At 37.6% G+C, this 12,428-nt stretch overlaps 1 protein-coding gene across 2 annotated transcripts; it reads left to right on the top strand.

Moving 5' to 3' along the window:
* Positions 1-3,753: 3,753 nt before the first annotated feature.
* On the top strand, positions 3,754-12,265 carry LOC112292294 (AP-1 complex subunit gamma-2). 2 transcript variants are annotated; one of them, XM_024540622.3, is made up of 19 exons: positions 3,846-4,453; positions 4,809-4,919; positions 5,307-5,609; positions 5,855-5,996; positions 6,303-6,476; positions 6,661-6,837; positions 6,949-7,103; positions 7,409-7,499; positions 7,942-8,105; positions 8,286-8,340; positions 8,729-8,851; positions 9,338-9,433; positions 9,725-9,852; positions 10,048-10,152; positions 10,373-10,674; positions 10,901-11,128; positions 11,235-11,395; positions 11,600-11,704; positions 11,823-12,265. In XM_024540622.3, the coding sequence occupies exons 2-19, from the start codon at positions 4,870-4,872 to the stop codon at positions 11,916-11,918; spliced, it is 2,655 nt and encodes an 884-aa protein (XP_024396390.1). In that variant the 5' UTR covers positions 3,846-4,453; positions 4,809-4,869; the 3' UTR covers positions 11,919-12,265. The 2 variants fall into 2 exon arrangements, with proteins under 2 accessions (XP_024396391.1, XP_024396390.1); XM_024540623.3 differs by lacking the exon at positions 4,809-4,919 and having other exon boundaries at positions 3,754-4,453.
* Positions 12,266-12,428: the final 163 nt, after the last annotated feature.

The raw sequence follows: 12,428 nt of genomic DNA, 5'->3' as shown, positions 1-12,428 counted from the left end.
ATCATTTCAGGGTCGCAGTCATCCTGTCACCGATAGAATCTAGAGAAGTATTCACCGATGGAATCTAGAGAACTATTAGCTCAGGGGCTAGATACATGGCAAACGGAATCTTACTGCTTTGGCCAAAAGATGCCTTAGAAGAAGGTCACCCCACACAGATCAACAGTCCAAGTTTGTGGCGAGGTGGCGCATGTTAGAAGATCCTACAATCTCAGTTGAGACACGAAGGAAGCTGCATGCGGCGGAGATCCACTTCATTAGTGACCCTCGCGGCATCGCCAAAGCTCCCAGACTGATTTGCTCACCATTTCTGCTCAACGCCGCCATACCCGGCGCTTCCACTAGCGCTACGCACCCTCACTCTCTATCAGAAGCTCTTGTCAGATCTCTTACCAGGCCAGGGTGAATTCCCTGATAGCCTCCCTTTATGGAAGCTACGCCCATATTTGTAATTAGTGTGTATCATACTATTTGGGAAGTATCTTTGAAACATGAGTGCTCAGTTAATGGTGTGTATCACATTAATTAAGAGTACAGATTAATAATAGGATATTTTAAATAGTGTGATACACACCGTTCAAATTCACACTATTCAAATTCACATTTAAATAGTATATAGATTTTGTTGTGAGAGTGGAAATTGTGCAGAAGTGGTCTTGTACTTTAGATCAAAACTCATGACAAGTCTCCCTAATGTGGTGTTTGGTGAGTATCAGCTTTGGTAAAGTAGCTTTGGTAAAGTAGATGCTTATTTCATATCAAATACAAATGGACTAGTAGAGTATTGGGCACTAAAAGTAGGAAAGAGAGAAAATAGAAATAAAGAAAGAGCACAATCAAAGTAGAGTAGGAACAGAGTCATTATGGTAAAACAAAGCAAAACAAGGCAAAATCAATGTCTTAAGCAAAGGTATTAGTGCAAAGTAGATGGAATAGGATGGGGTGAGACAAGATAGTGGTGGTGGAGGCAGCTTGCTGGCATGGATCCTTTGTCAATGCCTCTTTTTCTTCTTTCCATTCCATCTTGTGTGTGAATGTTTAAATTTCTCTTTTTAGAGAGTTGAAACCAAATAAATCAAAATAGTAAAAGTAACAAAAGTAAATAGTGTGTATCATAGCCAAAGAGCCTGTATCCTATGAATATTGTGTATCACACTAATTAGTAATACTCACTATTCAAATTTATGCACTAATTATGGATATTGGTGTAGCTAGATTGCTTGATGAAGTAATAGTGGTAGTAGTGGTTGTAGTGGCAAGCTATGTGTTTTTTTGTAAGTTGATATAGGTCATGGTGCCCTCCAAAGTAGCCATTCTATTTTCGTGGGACCTTGGTAGAAGGCTTTATAAGACAGTTAGTAATTAGCAATAAGACAAGTTAGTAATTAGCAAACATTGGAATAGTTTTTAAAGAAGTAAAGGATATATATATATATATATATATATATATTTATACACACACCATACTTTATATTAAAAAAAATTGGTGTATGTCCTTAAAATTCCATAATTGGTTTTTTGTTTGTTCTAGTAATTCATTGATTGGATGGATTTTTTATAAAATTAATTAATTCTTGATTAATAATTAAAAAAAGAAGATCTTTAAAGAAGTTAACAAAAATTATTTATTAAATTCTTTGAAGGAACCTATTTTAAATTCAAAAATTAAACTAAAATGTACATTACAGATTTGCAATTTTTCAAAACTGGTTCTGAATTCTTATTTACCATGAATTGCAAACCAAAGTTTTTAGTTAATAAAAATTGAGTAAAATTGATTATTGTTAAAAATCTTTTGTTGTAAAATTAATTATTGATTATTTTTTTTATATGTATGTATGTACATATAATTATTAATTAAATAAATAAAGTTGTAAATTGTAGAAGAATATATTGATTTGATTTAAAGATGGTAGTTTGAGTACAAGAACAGAGAAAACATTGATGATGGTGCAAACAATGACAACCTTAATTGTCAAGACGATGATCAAGCATTTAATCTTTTCATTTATCTTAGGATTGTTTGTTTGTATTATATTTTATTTTGTGGCTTATTATACTTTAACTGATATTTATCAACACAAAATCTTATCTTTTAAAATTCTATCATTTCTATTTGATTTTAGTTTCACTTTAATTTTTGTCTGTTTATTGGGCATAAAATGTATCATTGGCATGAGCACTTGTTAATTGTGTTTTTATATCACATTGTTTTCAATTGACTTGAGATTCGATTTTTTTTAAAGTTTGCATCAAATTTTGGAAATTTTTTTATTTTGAAATTGCATTGGCTAGGGTAATCTGAAATACAACATTTAAAGTTTGAGTTTATAATGGTTGATTAAATTATGATAGATAATTGTGCATTTGCACAGCTGCCCTTTTTTTCTATATACTAAATATTATTAATTTGTCACAGAATGAAAAATATATGAGATTTACACTGTTGTAAAAAACTTTTACAATGAATGATTTTTCAAAATCTACTAATTTTAATTTTTATATAGATAGAAAATTATAATACAAATTACCAGTAATTCAAAATAATTTGAGATGTATTAAGAAAAACTACACTATTTGAAATTTAATGAAGTAAATTTTCAATATCATTAATTAAAATGGGCCGGTGTTTCTTTGTATTCGGATTTAATTAGATTTTTTATTTAGTCAATGCATCAATAAAAGACTAACTTTGATAAAATTATAATTGTAAAAATCAAACTAAATTTTTCAAATCAAAAAAAAGATTGAGTATTTTATAAATTATAATAAAAAATAAACACACACACACACACACACACATATATATATATATATATATATATATATATATATACATATATTGATTTATTTATTTAAGAATTTAAATTCCTTAATCATTTTAAAATCTTTAAAAAACTTATTCATAAATTTTATTTTTCTAAAATCTCTTATTTTTCTAGTTAAAATTTGCATGATTTATTATCATTTTTTTTTGTATCAATGTATTTTTAATTAAAATGTTATAAAAAATTGATTCCAAATCAATTGTATAAACACAATAATAAAAATAAGTATTTGATTTTTTTTATTTTTTTTAATAATATTTTTTCTTTTATTCACAAGTGTGATACTTGCATTGATTATAAATTTTTAACCATCTTTCTAGTATAAATTAAATTACAGCACAATAAGAGAACTGCTGTGTAAATACCTCCCTTTTACTACATAGACACACTCCTTGCTACACCAACAATACACTACTTTAAGTTTTTTAACAAGCTAGATACTAATGAGGTTAAAATATATATAAAAATATAAAAATAAAAATAACAAATCACAACACATGAACATTAGTGATTCCAAAAATGTACAAAGTAAAAAAATAAAAGAGAATGTCTACATATCAATTCCTCCAGGTAAACCCCCTCTTAGGTACACTACATCTCAATACATTGTCAGTTCACTAAAGGTGAAGTGTAATGCATTAATAATGCACTTTTTATCAAAGCACTGAAAAACTTTTGAAAGGGGGTACACAACGCAAAACTTCATGGAGAGTGATGTGAACAATGGAAGGAACGGGTGAATGCGCCCGGCCCGACCTATCAACCCGGTCCCCACCAATAATGGTCCCACAAGATGTCCATAAGTGAAGATTTCACATCTCAATCTACGAACCTAGCTGTGAAGTCTACGGGGGGGCACAGACTGGTCTACCAGTTAGTGTGGGAAATTCGGAGGCCCAGGTGCGCCATAGCCGCTGGTTTCGAATAAGCTCGGCTATAGCCATCGCCATAGCCATAGCCATCTGTCGCCATAGCCATAGCCATCTGTCGCCCTACCCGGCGCTCCGTTGCGCTCACTCTTGCTGCTTGCCTTTTGTTGTTTTGTGTTTTTTTATATATATTTTTTGTAGTTTTCCCCCTCTCTCTCCCAGTAGCTTCATCGCCTCTTCCTGCTCCCCGATTCTTACCATTTTCAAATGAGCTGGATGTGTCGCGGGCGCTTGTTTTGACCTTTCGAATCGCTGTAGGTATATTGATAATATGTCCATTAGGGTTTGAGTCTTGAATGCCACTGTGATTTTGCTGCACACAGTCCGCCCAGGGAGCGTGTTGAGGTGAAATGAGGGGGTAGAGTTCGCTCGTTCGTTCTTCTTCTTATTTCATTCTAGAATTTGGAGCTGGAAGGATCGGAGCTGTGCGAGGACGGAGGAGGTTAATCAGTTTGCAAAGGGACGTGATGGATGAGCGATGATGATGGACGGAGGCTTAGGCTAGAGGACATGCAGTGGAAGATCGAAACCAGTTGGTCTACGGTGTCTTGTTTTTGCCGCAAGCAAAAAGTTGTACTCTAGAAAAAAAAAAAAAAAAAAAAAAAAAAAAAAAAAAAAAAAAAAAAAGAGGTTGGGATCTTCATCTGTTCGATCTTCGGAAGGAGCGATCAGTTTCACAATGGGGACCAGATTGAGGTATGTTCCTTGCGCACATTTGTGGTCCTGACAAAGGATTGGATCAAATCACTTGTCTAGTTGTTCCCTGCAAATTTTGTAGTGTGCACCTTGATCGCTTCATCTCGCTAGCAGTTTAGATTCTTCGGCAGTAGATGACTTCCAAGTACTTTCTATCTTGAGATGGAACTTTCTTGGCATATTTTTCTTTTTGTAGTGGAGAATGCCATTCCTGGCCTGGATTCTGTGCTCCACTTTCTGGGCTGGAAAATCAACGAGATGGTAGTGTTCTCACAATCACCTCCGAGCTCACGTGCTCTACTACTTGAATTTAGTCTTATTTTTTTTTTTTTTTTTTTTTTTTTTTACATGAAAGCAATCAAGGGACGCCTACATAGCTAGGCTGTTGTAGCAATCAGCATGTTTCGGGACGCGCGATGCTTTCATCTTTGAATTATTTTGGGCGTACAGATTCATGCGAGAAGTGGTAGCATCAGCTCGTTACCTTGTGTTTCCTTCTGGAATATTGACTTGGAATGGGATTGATTGCATGACTTTGGGTGCAATTTGAGAGTGATAACCCTAAAACCTGACAACAGTGAAGTGATTCGGCACTCACATCGACATCAGATCTTTAATGTTGGACCTAAGTTTGTATTGATTTCTTGTTATTGTATAGACGTAAAAACTAAGTTTATACAGATGAAGTAATAGTTTTACCACAGTGGCGGTATATCTGTGCGGACTTTTAGCTTGATTGGGCTTTTCGCGATGTGTCAATTCTTTAGCATTGGTAATTCGAAAGCTGATAAGAATGGCAGTACATTTCAGTTTGATTCGTAAGCTTTGTGGAAGCTGGCATGTTTTTGTGCAGGGACATGATTCGGTCCATTCGGGCTTGTAAAACAGCAGCTGAGGAGAGAAGTGTTGTGGCAAAAGAGTGTGCAGTACTCCGAAATGCTTTTAAAGATAATGATCAGGATTATCGGCATCGCAATGTTGCGAAGTTAATGTTCATTCACATGTTGGGCTATCCCACTCACTTTGGTCAGATGGAATGCATCAAGTTGATTGCTGCAGGAAGCTTCCCGGAGAAAAGAATTGGTTACTTAGGTCTTATGTTGCTTCTTGACGAGCGTCAGGAGGTGCTGATGTTAGTGACGAATTCTTTGAAAAAGTATGTCACCTTTTCTTTCCATCTGTAGTTGAGTTAATGTGACGGCCATCTTTCTTTACTAGCGTGTGGCGTGACGATGTGTTCTCGTACGAAGAAGCACTGGGGTTCTCCACGTTTTTTTAAAAAAATTCTATTCTGAGGGTACAGTGCTCTGGGGTTACATCTCAATTCAATTCATTGTTCATTAGATTGGCATATCAGACGCGTCTTTACCAGTACACGTGTATTTGTTGTTTTTTCTGCAGTGACTTGAGTCACACAAACCAGTTCATTGTGGGATTGGCTCTTTGTGCACTTGGCAACATTTGTACTGCTGAAATGGCAAGGGATCTTGCTCCTGAAGTGGAAAAACTTCTACACAGCAGCAATTCTTACATTCGTAAGAAGGTTAGGCAGGCTAACTTCTTTCTTTATAGCTATGGCACGAGTTTGATTTGTGTTGTACTCCTGAAGAATGTGCTTAATTCACATATTGAATCAATGTTGCTTATCCCACATAGATCAGGAAAATTCTATTACCTTTATTTAATTGGCCTTACTCTGTTCTGCAACGCTCGAAAGTTTTCTGCAGATATCATTTTACGACATCTACTTATCAGAACGTGCATTCGAACTCATATTCTCTCAACACGTGTGGTATCCGGGAGCTTGAATCTCCTCATCTGAAAAGTTGTGCATTTTCTGGTCTTGTAGGCAGCCTTGTGCTCTGTGAGGATTATTCGCAAGGTACCGGACCTTGTTGAGTACATGACGGTTCCAGCTACAGGACTTCTAACAGACAAACATCATGGTGTTCTGGTAGCAGGAGTGAAGCTTTGCACAGAGCTTTGTCAAGCCAACGAGCTAGCTCTTCAACATTTTAGGAAAGTATGTGCGAACAAAACTCGATAAGCTTGCAAACTTCTTAAGTATGTGTATCTTGATTATTTGCTGACGAGGGCATTGTTTTTTGAAAGAAAAATCTGTTTAATATCCTATGTGCCTGCTTCATTAATTTCACCAGTGATTTTGATTATTGTTCATTTACATGTGTGTGATACTGTCCGTACAGCACGTAAGCTCAATGGTTCGGGTGTTAAAAACCGTGGTGGTCAGTAGTTACGCTCCCGAGTATGATGTTCACGGGATTACGGACCCCTTTCTACAAATCAGGCTTCTTAGATTGCTGCGTTTGCTCGGGAAAGGTGATGCTGATTCCAGTGATGTTATGAGTGATATACTTGCTCAGGTAAGCAATCGCCATAGCCTTGCATCTTCAATGTGCCTCACTCCTGTAGCATATCGTTTAAAAATATCCTTGTGATTGAGCCCAAGAATGGCTTGGAAATTTTGTGTGTAGGTTGCAACAAATACAGAGGGCAACAAAAATGCAGGGAACGCAATTTTGTACGAGTGTGTGCAGACAATCATGGCTATAGAGTCTATTGGGGGCCTTCGTGTGCTTGCTGTTAATATTTTGGGACGCTTCTTGGCAAACCGTGATAATAATATAAGGTACTCTAACAATGCATCATTTTTGTTTGTTTAAGCTTTGAAGGATTTATGCTTTGCTATGTTATTACCTATTTTTGGTGTACTGTGATCCAAGAATTGGCATTAAACATCTTGTTTTGGAAGTCAATGCCCACTCCTTTAGGTTAGAAGACCGTCCCGTAAAGACGTCTTATTTCTATTGCAGATTCTCCTTCATGTCTCTAGGCAACGCCGTGTTGCATTACTGTTATCTTTTTCTTTTTCTTTTCTCTTGTAACTTGACTATGCAATTAATAGAGTAGCTTGTGTGTGACCGTCTACTGCAGATACGTTGCACTTAATACACTTGTCAAAGTGGTATCAGTCGATACGCTAGCAGTTCAGCGGCATCGTGCTACGATTGTTGAATGTGTTAAGGTATTAAGTGTACTCTTCCTAGCTGTATGAACTGGTTATTTCAACATTCCTGACCGTTTTTTAGCCAACAAGTGCCTACTTTTTCGCCTCATCAAATATTTGATGATCTAATTTTTTTTAAAGACATCCTTTATTGTTAAAAGTGGGGCATGTCTCTAGACCAGGTTTACCAGATAATAATTCCTCGTTTGTCGATATCTTGAATTGATTTTCGAAAATCGAATGCTAGTAATGTTGAGTTGTATTGTAATATCTTAAAATATGTTTTTTTCGAAGAGTAATACGTATTTTGTAAGCAAGTGCCAAGCCTTACCTTGGGTCATGGTTATTCATGTCTATAAATATGTAACAATATGCCTGGTTCTCGCATGACATTGCTTCAAACCTTTGTAGCATCTTCTTTTGCTCATAATGCTAAGAAGCCACCCCATATCTTGCACAGGACTCGGATGTCTCTATTCGGAGGCGAGCTCTGGAGCTTGTCTGTGCATTGGTTAACGAGACCAACGTCAAGGTCTTGACGAAGGAATTAGTTGAGTATCTCAAAGTCAGCGATCCTGAGTTTAAGGGAGATCTTACTGCAAAGATTTCCGGACTTGTTCAAAGGTAATTAAGTTCTTTATCCCTTTCAATACTCTTACGTCATGCGTTGCTTTTTTATTTCAGCATTGTAATGGGTTAGGCTTGTGAAGTTTGTTTTTGCATTTTATTTAGATTTTCGAAGTGGTCGCGCTTGGACAGTCTCTGTAATTCATTGGCGAACACTAACTTATTAATTCCTTGCAGATTTTCACCGAACAAGCAGTGGTATATCGACCAGATGATTTTACTTATGGTTGAGGTAGAGTTATTCATTTTTGCATTCAATTTTCATCCTTAACATCAGTGTCAGTATTTGCTATATCCATCCAGCCAATGCTCACTGCTGTCTATCGAGTTACCTTTTGTTTATGTATCGTGCATTGCGATCATTTCATGGTTAAAACATGTTTGCCTTGTTCTCGGTTTTATTGAGGAATTCATGTGTCAGACTGAGTTGAGTTCAAGTTTCTGAGCTGTTTACGTGTCCTTCCAGTTCTTGGGTTTGGGTCGGGATCTGACAGCTTGATTATGAACTGTTCAAAAGTGATTACAATTCTTGTGGTATTTCGAGTTTCACTTATTTCACATGAATTAAAGCTGATTTTCTTTCTGAATGTGCCAACAATGGCCTCGGATGTGGTGCACAGGCTGGGAAATATGTTACAAGTGACGTGACAAGATCTTTAGTGGTTGTTATAAGTAATGCAAACGATCTCCACGGTTATACGGTGCGAACTCTTTATCGAGTTTTTCAAGCGTGGGGAGGACAGGTACTTTCTGAGCTTTTTATGTCTTGAGAATGAGTACCCTGTGATGGTTTAGTATCGTGTGTTTACAAGTTAGGGAGCTCTGGACTGTATGCGACATCCATAGTGCTAGGGTTGGTGCATTGTGGAGGGAAACGAAATTCTGCCCTTTGAGCTGTTATCCAACAGAATTTCTCTTGATCCAGTCGCATTACTCTTGTTTGAGGTTGTGTTCTATTGTTAACAATTGGCTGAAATATGGCTATCAAATGAGGAGGAAGAATATCTAGGGACATTCTATGGTAGACAAAAGGGACTTCAAATTGACAGTTCGTGGGCATGGAGGAATACGATGACTTAACTGCCTATCAAAATGTGCTCTCAGAGACTGAATAGTAATGGACTCAGAAAACAAAGTGTTAGTATCCATTAAACACGCTGGGAATGCTAATTTGCTGACCACAGTTGTGTAGAAGCATGGCTACTTAGCTCTTTGTTGTATGAGCTCAGGAAAGTCTTGGACAAGTCACTGTTTGGTGTATTGGTGAGTATGGAGAGATGCTGGTCAACAATACAAATGAGGTGGAAGGCGAAGACCCTATCACTGTAAGTTTGGTTGCTGATATCATTCTGAGTGACTATTGCAGCGCACCTGCATGTATCTCGGCTTCGTTTAGTCGGAGTCCGTGTATTAGTGTTCTTTCTTGCTTTTATTGGCCGAAGCCATGAAAGAGGATTAAGTTTGTATCTGTCAGGGACTAATGTAGCCTATCTTTCTATCCAAAGAAATTCATAGTTCTGGTTTAATACATGTCATGCTTTTCTGCCAGATCTTGAATGATGGAATCTATTGTTCAAATGATTGTTGGGTTTAGTAATGTTTTCATGTTTTGACAGGTCACAGAATCAGATGCGGTGGATGTTGTTGAGATTGTTTTGAAAGATCCAAGGGTTACATCTACTACAGTTGCATTTGCACTTACGGCGCTCCTTAAACTCTCATCTCGTTTTCCTGAATGTTCAGAGTAAGTTTGAAACAAGTTCGTGCTAGTTACACGCTTCTGAACTACTAGGATATGGTTATTGTGTATTCATGACGTTTACGCCCTTACTTGATGTGACCGTTTTGGATACATCATGACTTTACTGTTCAAGCACATATCTTGCCATCTTTTGTAGGTTTCATTGTTTTTCATGTTTCTTTGTATGTCTCCTATCAGGCGCATCAAGGTCTTGATCTTGGAGCACAAAAGGAGTCTGGTACTGGAGCTGCAACAGCGTGCCATTGAGTTTGGATCGATTCTTACCAAGCACAATGACATCAAGTTAGTCAATTTTTCTGTTGTGCCCTCAAGTGCTTTCATACGCTGCGTTTTTAGGAAAATCATTTACTTTTCCACATATGGTATTAGATTGTGTTGGCATAAAAAAGATGACTCCTAATTGTTATGATAAGTAGTCATGTCTTTTTACGGATTTTTTCCTTTACCGAATGATTTGCCCTCAGCACTCCTGTTCACAGCTTCTGTCTATGTCATGTCTCAGGTCAGCACTTGTGGAGAGAATGCCGGTCTTAGATGAAGCGACATATACCGCCAAGTATGAAATGGGCGTTGATAGTCAACATACTACGACTACTACTGTGACTTCGGAGCCCCATGCTAATGGGCATGTCAAACAAACTAATGGAATCGGAAAACAACCTGATGCTACTAGTAACCTAATGGATCTGCTCAGCTTTACTGATACACAGCCACCCTCTCCGTTAAAATCTTCAGGAGATGCTTTGTTGGATCTCCTTGGTGGTGGTGGGCCTATGGATGCTCCCAGTTCTCTTCCTTCTTCGGGTACTGTCTGTTACCCAGTGGTCGCTCGGTCTTAGATTGCATGCTCTCCTAATATAGTTTAAGTTTCTCTCATTCCGACTTCAGGTACATCAGTAACAGAAATTAGCACCTCGAGGAAAGTTGAGCTTGTCTCGTTTGGCATACCCGTCTAACTTGTCTTTTGGGAGTCTTCTCAAGTAACCTTTTTTCTAAACCAAATGCCCATTTTGTAAATCTTGTTACACAGGAGGGACAGATATGTTATTGGACCTTCTGTCCTTGGATGACGGCCCATCGCCCCCTGCATCTACTGCCACCACCTCACTGGCAGGCCTACTAGATGTTGATCCAGTTGTGATTAATTCATCAGGTGATCTCCCTCGTAATGGAGGTGCTACCAAAGGTCCCTCTGCAGCAGTAGATCCCTTTTCAGATCTCGCAGCTTCAGCAATGGCTGCTCCCTCTCCTGCTCCTGGTAAGCTCAACATATATTAAACTGGAATCACATCACGTCTTCAGCGCACTGCATAAGAGACCTTGATGCTTACCTTGTGTTTATTCTCTATTCGCTCCTTTTGCAGGGATTCCATCGATTGTTGCTTTGCAAACAAGTAGGTTAAAGATTACATTCGACTTCACTAAACCACCTGGGTCTCCTCAAATGACTGTGATTAAAGCCTGCTACAGTAACTTGTCATCAAATCTTCTCACAGATTTTGTCTTTCAAGCAGCAGTTCCAAAGGTCTTAATTTGAATCTTTTGCTATAAGTTGATTCTTGTTTTTATTGTTTTCACTTCTTTACTTTTGTTTACAACGTCAATTTTCTAAATCTGATTATTATAATTTGCTTACCTCTGCAGTATGTGCACAGGATTGTAGCTATTCTTGTGTGAATTTTTGCAAAGCTTATTTTTCTTATATTATTACACTCTGTTCTTTGCGCAGTTCATTCAACTGCAATTGGATCCCGCTACTGGTGGTAGTCTTCCTGCTTACTCGAACAACTCGGTCACACAAGTGATCAGACTCACCAATAACATGCATGGACAGGTGCCAGTCGTTTTCTGTGCTCATTTACAAATGTTTCACCACTTGAGAATCGTACGAGATGCAGTCTCACTTATCTCTGAAGTTTGCTTCTGCATTCTGATACTTACTGGTTTTGCAGAAAGCTTTGGTGATGAAGTTGAGAGTAAGCTACAAGGTAAATGGACAAAATGTGTTGGACCAAGGGCAAGTTAATAATTTCCCAGCAGGTTTGTAGGAGGTTCTTACTACTGTTACCAGTCCGTGGTAGGTCATATGTCTGCTGGCAGGGTTTTCTTTCTCTTTTTATTTTTTCTTCTGTTCTCAGCTGGATATATTGTGATCTACAGTAGTGAAGGCTGAGCAATCACCAATTTATTTTATCTCTAGAGAAGGGTAGTTGGGGGCAGTGTAGATAGGTGTTTCAGAGTATCATTGGAAGTTTGTAGATGTCCTTCCTAGACCCATGATAAGGTAGAAGCAGTTTCTTGTATTGTTTACAAACACTAGGGATTCTGTAGACTGCTATCAGTCAGCAGTTTTGGTTAAATCATTAGGAAGAACTTTAATTTATTCACATGCTAACACCAACCAAGCACAGTGCCAGAGACGTAATTGAGACAGTACCAATATGCACAATCGTAGGAGCGATTGTTAGGTCTAACTTATCATGCTGGGTTTGGTCTCCAATCCAATGTGGGCTTGTAGAATTGTCTGTTTATCGAAGATGCTAGTTTTTACTGTTGGA

Source organism: Physcomitrium patens, chromosome 15, assembly GCF_059467195.1.
Source record: "Physcomitrium patens ecotype Gransden chromosome 15, ASM5946719v1, whole genome shotgun sequence".
NCBI lineage: Eukaryota > Viridiplantae > Streptophyta > Bryopsida > Funariales > Funariaceae > Physcomitrium > Physcomitrium patens.
The sequence above is the reverse complement of the archived record's forward strand: the minus strand, read 5'-3'. Positions and strand labels throughout refer to the sequence as shown.